The sequence below is a fragment of the Hemiscyllium ocellatum genome, chromosome 6 (assembly GCF_020745735.1).
Source record: "Hemiscyllium ocellatum isolate sHemOce1 chromosome 6, sHemOce1.pat.X.cur, whole genome shotgun sequence".
NCBI lineage: Eukaryota > Metazoa > Chordata > Chondrichthyes > Orectolobiformes > Hemiscylliidae > Hemiscyllium > Hemiscyllium ocellatum.
Genome location: NC_083406.1, coordinates 87,751,101 through 87,765,353, shown reverse-complemented (window position 1 = coordinate 87,765,353; position 14,253 = coordinate 87,751,101). Strand labels below are relative to the sequence as shown.

The window sequence follows — 14,253 nt, the reverse complement described above, 5'->3', positions numbered from 1 at the left end:
ACACAACACCAAGTTATAGTCCAACAGGTTTATTTGGAAGCACTAGCTTTTGGAGCACTGCTCCTTCATTACATGGTTGTGGAGCATAGGATCATAAACATAAGTCTTATGGTCTTATGCTCCAGAACCACCTGATGAAGGAGTAGTGCTCCGAACTCTAGTTACCCCCAAATAAATCTGTTGGACTATAACCTGGTGTTATGTGACTTTTAATTTTGTCTACCACAGTCCAACACCAGCTCCTCCACATCGTGGCAGACATTTATGGTGAGAGAAACAGAGTTAACACCAGAATGTTAGCTTCATTTCTGTTGTCACAGATATTACCAGAAGTGTTGAGTATTTTCAGTAGTTTCTGTTTCTATGTAAGAAATACTTATCTCGTTGTGAAGAAAATAATTACTTTATTTTGAAAAAAATAATCTTTTTAATTCCATCTATTGAGGCATTTATAATACAGGAATTGCAATGTTAATGCTTTAGGCAGAGAGACTTACAAATTCCATCACAAAAGCGAAATAGTGTAGTAGGGATTCTGAAATAAGAATAATAAAAGGCTGAAAAGACTCGACAGTTTCAAGCAGCAGGTATAGAGAAAAAGAGAGTTAAGGTCGATAAGCTTTCTTCAGAACCAAAGAGAAATAGAAATATTAGAGTTTTAAGAGACTAGAAGATGGGAAGGGACAGGACCTGCAATGAGTGGTAACAGATTGAGTGAAAAAAGCAAAAATTGTGTCCAAACGAAACATGAATTAGTACATAGAAACCACATGAAGGCAAAGTGAAGGAAGATACAAATCAAGATAAAAATCAAGCAAGAATCAACCCAGCAAAACATAGGAAAAGAAAAATATGTAAGAAACAAAAACACATAGAACAAAATGGAAGCAGATGTTATGATCTAAAATTGTTAAACTTGAGGGTTCAATCCAGAAGGCTGGAGTGTGCTGAGTTGAAAGATTAATTCTATGATTCTATAAAGTTTTCCCTCGAGCTTGCATTAAACTTTACTGGAGCACTGTGACAGAAAGGTCAACATGGGAGTAAGGTGAAAATTAAAATGGCAAAAATAATTGTAGGAATAATAGGGTGTTCTACAAAGTAGTCACCCAGATTGCAATTAGTCTTCAATGTGTAGAGAAGACCACATCAGGAGTAAGAAGTACAGTACGCTGAAATAAAATTTATATTAATAAATCACATTTTCCAAGTGAAAATCAATATTTGGGGCCATTGATAGTCAGTAGGGAGGAGGCTAAAAGATTGGTATTGTATCTCCTGGCTACATGGAAAGGGAAGTGAAAGATACTAGGGGTGACTAAGATGAGGACGAGAATATTGCAGTGAGAACTGTCTCTATGGAATGTTGGAGGGAGAAGATATGTTTAGTGTTTGTATCACAGTGGAGCTGGCAAAATGGCAGAAGATGATCTGTTGAATATGGAGGCTGCTAGGTAAAAGGTGAGAACAAGATGAACCCAATCATCATCCTGGAAAGTATCACTGAAGGGAGTGCTCTGAAAGGATTAGGTTGAAGTTTGTTTTGGCTCCAACCAATTTGATGATGGCACACCATCTTGGAGGAAAATCAAGGACTTTAGATCTTGATGGGGTCAGACATCACATCCCTGACTCTTCTTAGTTCTAATTATAATGCCTAATTAATCAATGTATTAGTCAACCTAATCTTATTATGAAATGAACTACTTCTTGTTATGAAGACAAGTGTCCCCTCTTGTTAAGACTCACTAGAGGTATGTCTGCGACCACTATTAATCAAATATGCCCTTAGACCTGCTATCGAAAGATGGTTAGGGCTCTTGTGGTGTAGTGGTTGTGTCCCCATCTCTGAGGTAGGAAATCCTTGTTCAAGCCCCACCTGCAGCAGAGGTGAACAGGTTGATTAGAAAATATCTAGAAAGGACTGTTGATTACAGTAATCTACCCCATCAATAGAAAAACAAAGAACCAAGAGCAGGAGTAAGCAAATCAGCTCCTCAAGCCTGTTCTACCACTGTATATGATCATGAATGGTCACATTTAAGCTGCAACTCCACTTTCCAACCTACTCCCCATAAACATCTAATTAGCTACTAATTACAAATCTATTCCCTCCTTAAATTTATTCAGAATCCTGATGTCCGTTGCAGTCTGGGGTAATAAATTCCACAGATTCATGACTCTTTGAGATAAGTAATTTCTCCTCATTTGTTTTAAATTTGTCACCCTTCAGCCTAAAACACTAACCTTTCATTCCAAGTAGCCCCACAAGGGGAAACGCCTATTCTCTGAATCCTTTGTCAGTTCTCTTATATTATATACCTCAATTAGATCTCCTCTCATCCTTCTTCACTCAAGTGGGTATTGACCTTAGCTTCTCAATCTCTCCTCATAACACCAGCCTTTCATGTCTGGAATTAATCTAGTGAACCATCTCTAATGCAATTATATCCTTCCTCAAGTAAGATGACTAAAACTGTACAGTACACTCCAATGCGGTCTCACTAATGCTTTGCACAGTTGCAACTCTTCCCTACTTTTATACTCCATTACTTTAGCAATAAATGGTGAAATTCCATTTACCCTCCTTATTACCTGCTGTACTTGCTTTCTGTGACTTATGTACAAAAACACCTAAATCTCTGCACTTAAACATTTTGAAGCTTCTCTCCATGCAGATAATCAGTTGCTTTTTTAGTCTACCAATCAAAATGGATAACCTTAGATTTATCTATGCTAAACTCCATATGCCAAACATTGGCCCATTTACCCAACTTATCTATATTCATTTGCAAATGTCTTATTTCTTAATCACTTTCCCACCTATTATAGTGTCATTTGATAATTTAACTATAGTACATTATATTTCTGCATCCAGACCATTAATGCAGAGAGTGACGAACCTATGGAATTCATTAACACAGAAAGCAGTTGGGGCCAAAATGTTGTATGATTTCAAGAAGTTGGATATAGTATTTGGGACTAAACTGATCAAGGGATATGGTGGAAAAATGGAAACTGGCTTTGGTGCTGGATGTTCAGCCGTGATCATTACGAATGTAGAACAGGCATAAAGGGCCAAATGGCTTACTCTCATGTTTTCCATGTTTCTACAATTCAATCCACTAGTAACAGCTTGCCAACCTGAAATAGAACTATTTATCGCTACTCTCTGCTTTTTGTTGGTGAGCCAATCCTTTATCCAAGCTAATATATTACACCTCACCCCATGAAATCTTACCCTGTGTGGCATTTTATTAAATGCCTTCTGGAAGTCCAGATATACAACATTTTGAGGACTCCTAATATCTACTTTGCTTGAACTCTAGCAAATTAGTCAAACATGATTTACCCTTCATAAAACCACACTGACTCTTATGCATTGTGCTTTGACTTTCCAAACATCCTGTTGTGACTTTTTTAATAACTGATTCCAACAACATCAATATGTAAATGAAAACTACTTAAAATGTTTGGAAGGAGATGTTTCAGTATTGAAGGTTTCATTAGGCTGCACAAATCTGATGTTGTCACACAATTTTGGTTGATGAATTAAGGAGTCCAGCCCTAGTACCTGATAGGTTCAGATGTTTCAAATTTCACTCCTGTTTGTATTAATGGTTATGCCTAACTAGTCAATGAATCTTGTTTCTATTTCTGCTATGCAGTTGACTACACTTATTAAGGTAAGTGCCTCATCTTTTTAAGACTCATTGATGGTTTATCCTCTACTGCATCCATCCAAACAGACCCTTAGGCATAGTATAGAAAGTAGGATATTTGTCAGCACTCTGCACTAACATGTTGCCAGTATTTAGTATCATATCATACAACAGGAAAGAGGGATAGGAGCAAGTACAGAGCTGTGTGAAATAGAACATGTTCTTGTCAACCTTGCTGTTTTGGTAACCTCAATTGTGGAAAAAGGAAAACATGGTAGAAGTGTTGGTGTGGATGGTAGCTGTAGCAGAACAGATGCAATAAAAATAGAAAAACCAGGTGATGAGACTGAAATCCTATCCAGGAGTAGGGTGCAAGAAAAGTGGTTGTGGGAGTCTATAGATTTATACTGAGCATTAATATCTCCAGAAATGGATGTAAAAGGTAAAGGTAGAGAAGCATCAGAGTTGAATCAGGTGAAGGTGAGAGAAGAATGAAAATTGGAAACAAAGTCAATTGCAGTTCATGGTTAGAATAGGAGGTAACACTGCTGATACAATCAACATTGTATTGGAAAAAGTGTTAAGGAGCTGAGTTGCAATTCTATCATTCTCCACTCACCTCACAGATGAAAAGGGCTCTCAAAAATCCAAAACGATAAGCTGTGCACAAGCATTAATTCTATAATGGAAATGTACTGCATTCCATATTGTATTGGGTCCCTCTGTGGTTTCTGTGACCTGCTAAACATGTTTAAGGTTTAAATGAATTTCCAGAAGGCCAATAACTTTGCATTCAATGGAATTTCATTTATATTATTCACTTTTGAATAACCAGTTCATACTGTTACAACAAGTCTCTGGATGAAGTTCCCCAATTTGTTATGGTTCTAGATGGGGTGCCCCATATTGTTAAGCTCCCAGGTGAGAAAGGTTGAACTGGCTCCCTATCTTTATTCATCCACCCCTTCGGTTGGTTGTAACAAGATTTTTTTTTGCAAATGCCTTCCCTTGTGGAAAGCTTTCTCCCATATCCAAATGAACTTATGTTTTAGAAAGAGCTAATTTAACCAGGTTTACTTGAACTAACAAACGGAGTGTGTATTTTAATTACGAAATGCAAGAGTAATTTGAAACATAACACCCAAATAGATGAGGCAAAAGTGAGGACTGCAGATGCTGGAGATCAGAGTCTACATTAGAGTGGTGCTAGAAAAGCACAGCGGGTCAGGCAGCATCCAAGGAACAGGAAAATCAATATTTCAGGCAAAAGCCCTTCATCAGGACTTCCTGGTGAAGGTCTTTTTCCCGAAATGTTGATTTTCCTGCTCCTCAGATGCTGCCTGACCTGTTGTGCTTTTCCAGCACCATTCTAATCTAGACCCAAACAAATGAGTCTGAACAATAAAAGTTATTTAAAAAAAAGATCAGTCTCTGAATTTCTCACAAAGAGTGGATCATTTTGTGTTGTGGGAGGTTACTAGTAGCATTCACATTGACACAACACCCAAACAGATGAGGCAAAAGTGAGGACTGCAGATGCTGGAGATCAGAATCTAGATTAGAGTGGTGCTGGAAAAGCACAGCGGGTCAGGCAGCATCCAAGGAGCAGGAAAATTGATTTTTCGGGGATTCATCAGGAAGTCCTGATGAAGGGCTTTTTCCCGAAATGTTGATTTTCCTGCTCCTCGGATGCTGCCTGACCTGCTGTGCTTTTCCAGCACCACTCTAATAAAGACCCAAACAAATGAGTCTCAACAATAAAAGTTATTTAAAAAACACAGATCAGTCTCTGAATTGCTCACAAAGAGTGGATCATTTTGTTTTATGGAGGTTACAGTAGCATTCACATTGGCATTTCAGTAGTTGGCAGGCTGAGATTCTTGGTTTTGATTGAATTTTCTTTGTCTTGATTCCTTTTTAAACTGGTTTACAGCACTAGGATTTAAAGAGAGTCTACACCTGTGACACAGTGTTGACAAGGAGATAGTCCTTCAACTATGACATTCACAGTACGCGAACTCTCAAATCAGCTCCAAATCATCTCAAATCCATGACAGCATTCAGTCCCACAAACTACTCCAGTAGAAACTGGTTTTTAAAAAAGTTCCTTTTTCATTATTCATATTGGAAAACACAAACTGTCTCTGCAGTTTAGGGCATAATCCACAGGGGGTGGTTTGTAGCTGAGCAGCGAGTTGTCAGCCCCTCGTTATCTTTAGTAGTCATGAGAGATCACAATCTAATCTGTTTCAAGTTTCTATGACACCTTTAGGTGTTACTTCTCATCACTTCCACAAAACTAATTTTACGCCTGTAGTTATTGTCTCAGTAGCAGTCGTCTTTTTAAAAATATATATACTTTGGAATTACAAACTAAAACATCATAGTGTTTTGAGGCTTCTAACTCATTGTATTGATAATACATTGCATGTATGATGAAATCATATCCAGAATCAACTAGTGAAAATATGTGGAACATCAATTATATCTGTAGAATTATTTTTTGTCTCATTATCATATCAGTTTAGCTAAATCTGATAACCTTTAATATGGCCTCAAATAGGGCTATCTACTAAATTTGTAAACTACATTTTTCTACAGAAAAACCAAGTCTTGAACTTTCATCAGGAAAAAATAATATTTTCTGCAACTCCACAAGCTATCCATTAGCCACAGTGAGTTGGAAAAAGTGCAATGAAAAATCGTAAGTAAAAGAAAAACAACAAGATGTCACTTTTAAAGTATGGTAACATTGATTTCTTTTTCCCATTGATTATGAACAGTTAATGTTGGGTCTATTTATTCTATCTTAACTGTGCACAATAATTACAGCATATCTGACTTTAACAATCAAAATCATGGGTTCTGGGAGCACTAACCTCATTCCCATGGTACAAATTAGATGATACAGTATATATATTAATTAAACAGTCCAAATGGTATGGGGTAGACATTTTTAAATCAACCTGTTCAGAGATGTTATAACATGCCTCTGGAGTAGATGGGACTTGAACCCAGGTTACCTGGCTCAGACTCATGGGCACTATTGGTATACTATAAGCATCTAGGCAAAAGTGAGGACTGCAGATGCTGGAAATCAGAGTCTAGATTAGAATGGTGCTGGAAAAGCACAGCCAGTCAGGCAGCATCTGAGGAGCAGGAAAATCGACGTTTCAGGCAAAAGCCCTTCATTAGGACTCTGATGAAGGGCTTTTGCTTGAAACGTCGATTTTTCTGCTCCTCGGATGCTGCCTGACCAGCTGTGCTCTTCCAGCACCACTCTAATCTAAATACAATGAGCACTGTTTGGGGTGGGATAAATATAGGGCAAATATGGGGCAAAATTTAAAGTGTATACAAAATGCAATAAAATAGATAATGGTTCAACACCCACCCCAACATTTTGGGACAAAATAACTTATTGTGATAGCATATTTGCAATTGTGTTAATAAAACTACACCACTCTGAAATGTGTTAAGAAATACAGCTTTGAAAAACAGAAGAAAACAAAACAATTCTGTCTATTAAGTTGTATAATTGTGTTGGTTCATGGAAGATTTTAGATTTGTGATTCTGCAACTCATGTTTTCACAGAAACATAACTAGCAATTTCTAACTTTTTTTGTTGCAGTTTCTATGCAATATTGAAACTAATCATTTGCTACAATGTATGCATAGTGTCTGATCAAATAAAGTGGCGTAATTCTATGTTGTAAACTGGATTTGAAAGAGGATTCTGTAATCTTTCTGAAGATTTCTCCAATCATGAAAAGCCTTTCAATATTATTGCCCTCTTTCAAATCCACTGCTTCCCAAACTTCTTTCCTCCGAGTTCCCATTTTGAATCTTAAAAGTTTTTAACCCTTGGTACGAGCAGTGGATTGGGTGCTTAGGGTAGGGGAGAGCAAAACTCAGCAGTGACTCTTACTACCCCACAGCTCACAACCCCCAAATTTCAGTGTGTGATTCTAATTGGGGACCCAATTCTTACTTTACACATAAACACAGGTACTTCAGCAGTGTGATTTTTCTAATATCAGCTGATTTTATCCACATTCACAAATTTTAAACTAAAGGGTGCAGCAACCAAAATAAAAATGAGTTTCCAAGAATAATCACTTGATTAAATGACTTCTGTACACTTAATAAAACAATGTGTGAAGTTGATAGATGTAGGTTTAGCCATGCAGATTTTTAATGTGTTCTTTTCTTGTTGTTGCATTCAAGCTGTGCTGGAAGTGAAAATATAACTGAGGGCATTCAGACAATGGAGTTAGATGGAAAAATATTTGGGTCCAAAAGTATACTGAGTGTACTGGATCCAACGGTCATGACGGGTGGGTTTTCAATAGAGTGCTGTGCAGAGAATGCTGTAGGCTCAATCTGCAAAAGAAGCTATCTTCCAGAGCAAGGTATGTTAAAGTTGTGTAATTCTTGAAGCTATATTAGTGCTAACATACAGATCTAATTATGCTGCAGTAGTTGCACAATGTTGTAGTGTACTGTTTTAATACGTAAGCGATGAATTTAGAGGCCTGCAGAAATTGGGCTGGAGAATGGGACTAGCTGGATAACTCTTGCAAGAGATGGTACAGATACAATATGTTGAATGTCCTCCTTCCATGCAGTACTAAAAAATTCTATGATTCTATTATTCTGTACATAGCCTTTCTTTTTTCCAGATAAAATGCGGTTTTCAAAGACTATTTTCTACACGACAATTGGAATTTTTGGTCTAGTTACAATCCTGTTTTTTGCTTTCATAGTCCCTAAATATAAAAAGGTAAATACGCACCTTTGCATATTAATAATGTATATCTAAATGCAATATTTTATGTACACAATATGACCAAGCCAATAAATATGTTGAATCTCACACTGATATTTTGACAGTCTGCACTCTGAAATGCTCACTCAGATGACAGAATATTTAAATCTATATGCCTAACAGTTTAGAAATTTGTCAAAGATGTGCAGGATTGTTTCAAACACTAATCAGTTACTGTGTACTGACACATAAAATAGGAAAAGGAAATAAGTTTTAAAACAAATTTTTTAATGATAAAAGATACAACACCTACAAACTTCCAGAGAATAGTCTACTGTAATTTTTTTTGTGTATTTCTTTCTTCTTTTTCAGTATAAATTTAACAGTGACCATACTTCATAGTCATTGATATTCCACTTGGCTGTCATAATAGCAAGAATGTTTGTAACTATGTAATGTACTGTGTGAGAATAGATTTGGAGGTGATATATATAATTGCATTTTTCATAGTGTGCCCTTGCAGAGGATGTTTTATGTGAAGGCACATATTTTTAGCTTTGCTAGTGTAAAATATTCAGTCAGCCACCTGATTTCATTCCCCTGGTTCCTATCAATATAATATGAATAAAATTAGGGTTAAGTAAATGATGTGGATAATTTAATATTGTTTTAGGAAACATGGGAGAAATAGGAACAGGAGTAAGCCATTCAGCCCATCAAGCCTGCCTTGCCACTCTAGATCACAGTGCCATTTCCCTGCATTATCTCCATATCCATTAGTGTCATTGGTTGCTAGAAACCTATTGATTTCTAAATTGAACATGCTTAATGATTGAACTTCTACAACACTCTGGGAGGGATAGAATTCTAAACATTCAACACTTTGAGAGAAGAAATTCCTCCTCTTCTCAGTCATAAGTCATTTAACCCTATTTCTGAGAAAATCTCCCCTAGTTCGAGACTCACTGAACAGGTGCAAACAGACTGAACAGTGCAGTCACAGGCTCTTTACAATTGTAGCAAGGCATCTTTACTCTTCCTTGTGGTGAAGGACTATACTATTTGTTTTGGTTATTGATTGTTCCTAACTTTAATGAGTCAAAAGCAAGGAAACACAGGTCCTGTTGGACACCAACACTTTCCAAATTCTCATCATTTAAAAATGCCCTGTCAGTCTCAAAGTGGATTACTCCACATTTGTTCCAATTATATTACATATGCCACACTCTTACCCATTCACTTAGCCTGACAACATCAGCAAATGTGGGAGCAAAGGTTCATTGATGAATTTCTTCCTGACAATTAAGACCCTTAAGTGGTCAATTAATGACACCATAATGGTCTCAGCTCATCACCTTCTTGATCATCCACCTACCCGGTGGTTGGGAAAGGTGGCTAATTTCCCAACTGGGAACACACAGAGACATGTCTGTCAGATTGCGATGGCCCTCCAACACCCAATAGTGTTTGCAAATGGGGGGTTAGATGGTGGTCAGTGGAGAAGCCTCTGAATATCCTTTATTAACACATGCATTCAATATAAAATATAATGAAAAGTGTGTACCATTTCTCATACATAAGCGCCATTCACAGAATAAAATAAAGAAAGATAACTTAAAAACAGTCCAACTTTTCCTTTTCTGCTGCTATAGTATACCACCAACAGAGTCCAGCTCTGGACTTTCCAGCCCACACCATGCCACTGAGAGAATGTCCTACTCTGAGTTTCCCAGTCCATGCCTTGGGAAATTGCCCCACTTTGGGCTACAACACCCAATGCCATGCCACCAGGAGATTATCCCACTCCGGGCTCTTCAGCCCATGCAATGTCACCGAGTGTCCTGCTCTGGGCTACACCAACCCACTCCATGCTAGCCAGACAGTGTTCCACTCGAGGCTTTTCAGCTCACGCCATGCTACATGGAGTATTCCACTCCAGGCCAAACCAGCCAATGCCATGCTGCTGAGAGAGTGTCCTGCTCTGGGCTTCCAGCCCATGACATGCCACCCACCTGCTCTTGTCTATCCCCTGATTTGAAAGTGGAGTCACAGGTTAGATAGGATAGTGAAGAAGGCATTTGGTATGCTTTCCTTTATTGGTCAGAGTATTGAGTACACGAGTTGGGAAGTCATGTTGCGGCTGTACAGGACATTGGTTAGGCCATTGTTGGAATATTGCGTGCAATTCTGGTCTCCTTCCTATCGGAAAGATGTTGTGAAACTTGAAAGGGTTCAGAAAAGATTTACAAGGATGTTGCCAGGGTTGGAGGTTTTGAGCTATATGGAGAGGCTGAACAGGCTAGGGCTGTTTTCCCTGGAGCGTTGGAGGCTGAGGGGTGACCTTATAGAGGTTTACAAAATTATGAGGGGCATGGATAGGATAAATAGACAAAGTCATTTCCCTGGGATCAGGGAGTCCAGAACTAGAGGGCATAGGTTTAGGGTGAGAGGGGAAAGATATAAAAGAGACCTAAGGGGCAACTGTTTCACGCAGAGAGTGGTACGTGTATGGAATGAGCTGCCAGAGGATGTGGTGGAGACTGGTACAATTGCAACATTTAAGAGGCATTTGGATGGGTAAATGAATAGGAAAGGTTTGGAGGGATATGGGCCGGGTGCTGGCAGGTGGGACTAGATTGGGTTGGAATATCTGGTCAGCGTGGACAGGTTGGACCAAAGGGTCTGTTTCTATGCTGTACATCTCTGACTCTATGACTCTTCTCTCTACAAGGCCGATCGCACAAGAAGAAGAAAATAAATTTACCTTCTTGCTGCTGGATCCCTCAAGGAGTACGCCTTGCCTGGTGGACTTTGTGCTGGCCTCTGACTGTCTGGCAGCTTTTTCCAATCCAGGTCACCAGTGTTGAGGCCTGTGTTAAGGCGAGATGCTCACCTTTGGTCACTTATCAGCACTTAATGTGGTGATCTGGGACTTATTTCACCAATAGTGATAGCATGTTAGCCAACAGTTATCTCTCATATTAAGGCAAAACATGGAAATTTCTGCCCCAACACTCTGGGATATAGCTCATTTAGTCTGAGGTGTTTCTTAATCTTCAATCAGTTAAGTTTTCAATTACCAACTTCTTTACACTCCTCAGTCTCATATGTTCTTTGGTTACCTAATAGTTCTAGTAGGTTTTCTGTACTTTTCTGCGCAAGGACAGTAAAAAGAGGGCTATGTTATACCAAAACTTGTCTAACTGTTAAATTTGAGGAGTTTCACAGTTGTTCTCACTCCCTGAGCTGTAAGTGAGCCATTTCATGCAGTTCTCTGCTGCACACCTTATTATGTTTTCATCACTTCTTTATGGCATTGAACTCGTGTCATAATACGCTCTGCATTGGCAAATGTTGATACATTGAAGTCCATTTTCCATCAGGGTCATTCTTAGGCACTTGATTGGCCTTGTAAATGGTGAGTTGGAGCTGCCAGGTGTCTGCTTTGACTTTCATTTTGGTAATTGTTGTTAGTTTCTATCCATTAACTTGGAAATAGGAAACTGCATAAAGATTAGATGTGGTTAGCTAATAATGAGATGTAAATGCACATCTATAGGCCTCTTAATGCTCACCAGAAAAAAAGCATATTCTTAAAGAATCCTGAAAATTACTTGAAGACATTAGTTGTTTTGGTATTAATTATGAGATTCCCCCCCCCCCCCCCCCCCACATATTTATATCCTGGAGCATGCTTAATATTAGCTGGTAAATGTCAATGATTTAATATTGATGGAATTGGGTCTTTTGGCCACTCACCAACTTTCCACCCAAAATTAAAGGGATAGGTGCCCCCAAAACAATCCACTAACTTATGGTAAATGCAGTCAGCGTGGATTATAGGACATTCAGTAGTTTTTGAAGAATTTAGTTTGGGGGTTTGAGTCTGCACAGGTGATTCTTTGTAGTGTTCCTCTGGACCAAATTCAGTTCACCTGATAAGATCATTTATACTATGGAGATTGCATCGGTTGCCATGTTAACTTAGTTGAGATTGTACAGTAGTCCTATTGACAAAATGTGACTCTGATATGTCAAAGTGTGCCTGGCACTCCCTTGACTCTGGCATGTACTTCATCTGCCTGGAAAATCATTCATATCAACATGCATAAGCAAAACGGAAAATTAATGTGATCTATTATATGCCAATTTCAAATCTTCATGCCAGTGGAAATAATTTTTCAGTTGTCTGTTCCTAATATTTTGAATATTGTAACAAATCCTTCTTCAATCTCTGTACACTAGAAAATAGTCCTATTTCTGACAGTCTTACCTTCTGATTTCTGTCAATTATTAGTTGCAGCATTCAACATCATATTTTTCTGCAGAATTATAGCATTATAGGAGCAATGAAAAAATTCAAAACAAAACTTAGCATTCATGATGTGGCTTGATCTTCGACCAACTATCAACATTCATGATTGATTTTTAATTCTAATAAATGATGTAAAAGCATTCTTCAAATCCCTTGATCATAATCAAATAACACGAAATGGGCTCAAACTTACAGCTTAGTCTTCCTAGCTGAAAATTTCCAGTCATAAGGTCTCTGTTGCCATCACTTTATAACCCAGCCACCAGAAGTGTTGAAGATATCTCATCTTCCTCATCTTTTAGTCTCTGTGGAAGTGTCTGACTTCAGCACAGCACATCCCTCGGCAATACAGCAAGACAACTGATCTCCAAGAGATAGTGCATGCAACCCCAATATAGTGCTATGAAACAGTCAATAGAAGGGTCACTATTGTGCACAGATTTATTTGTTGATATTTAGGGGCTCATGAGCCAGCTTTGAATTTGCCTGTTTTGTAGCAAAAAAAGCCACTAATTTTGAGGGAGTCTCTGGATTTCAATGACAGTTTATAGCCCCAACACCAGTAAATTTCCAGATGTGTTACTGGAGGTGTGTTGAGTGCCAACAAGTTGCTTCGCATTAAAAAAAGAGAACCAGCAGGGCAGTTATTTCCTCTTTGCTTTCATACATTTGGATGTACCTGGTTCATGACTGCAACAGCAGATGACAATTTAGCTGTTCTATTCCTTACACACTGTTGCCGCGTGAGATACCACAATTAGAAAGGAGAAGGAAGGAGAGAGGAGTAGTATCCTAAAATAGCTTTATGTTCTTTTCAGGTAGTGCAGTTTGTAAAATGACTAATAGATTTAGTTACATACTGTCGCTCTGATATGGCCCCAGCACTGTCATGGTTTCCCAATTGTGTTGAGATTTCTATGAATTCATAATACAGATTTTATAATATGATACATCATGGTTATTGGTATAACAGACATTCTCATATTGATTAATATAAAATCTCATTCTGGTCTTCATTTAAGCAACCTGGTTATGAACGGCAGCTCCTCATGATACAGGTTATTGGATCCTCTGAGAACGACTATGTTTATGTTGATTTTACCAACACTGATTATGATCCAAAATGGGAATTTCCTCGTGAAAACTTGGAACTGGGTAGGCCATCTTTTCTAATACCTAATACAAAGTCATAATTTCCACTCAGGTAGCATAAATGAACCTGAGATGACAAAATAAGACAGGCTAAACAGCTTCAGAGTAACCTTTTTTATATCCAATGTGCTTAAAGTAACACAATTCACTTTGTGACATTTTGCTGCAAGTGTATATATAAAAGAAACTGCTTTCAAAATCTTAATTATTTGAAAACACTGACATTATCATGTGATAGTTCAGTGCTTCTCTTGCAAACAAAATAATGAAACAGGATTAACTACCAGTGACTAACAGTTTGTTTCATTTAATCAGCTGTGCAGGTTCAACAACATAAATGAGGTCTGAGTGATTA

At 38.1% G+C, this 14,253-nt stretch overlaps 1 protein-coding gene across 1 annotated transcript in view; it reads left to right on the top strand.

Moving 5' to 3' along the window:
• The window catches only part of flt3 (fms related receptor tyrosine kinase 3), a 74,178-nt gene that overhangs the window by 34,344 nt on the left and 25,581 nt on the right, over positions 1-14,253 (top strand). Inside the window, exons 9-12 of the mRNA XM_060826973.1 lie at positions 6,264-6,366; positions 7,891-8,075; positions 8,346-8,446; positions 13,769-13,901. Coding sequence (XP_060682956.1) covers positions 6,264-6,366; positions 7,891-8,075; positions 8,346-8,446; positions 13,769-13,901 — 522 coding nt within the window. The remainder of the gene's footprint in view (positions 1-6,263; positions 6,367-7,890; positions 8,076-8,345; positions 8,447-13,768; positions 13,902-14,253) is intronic.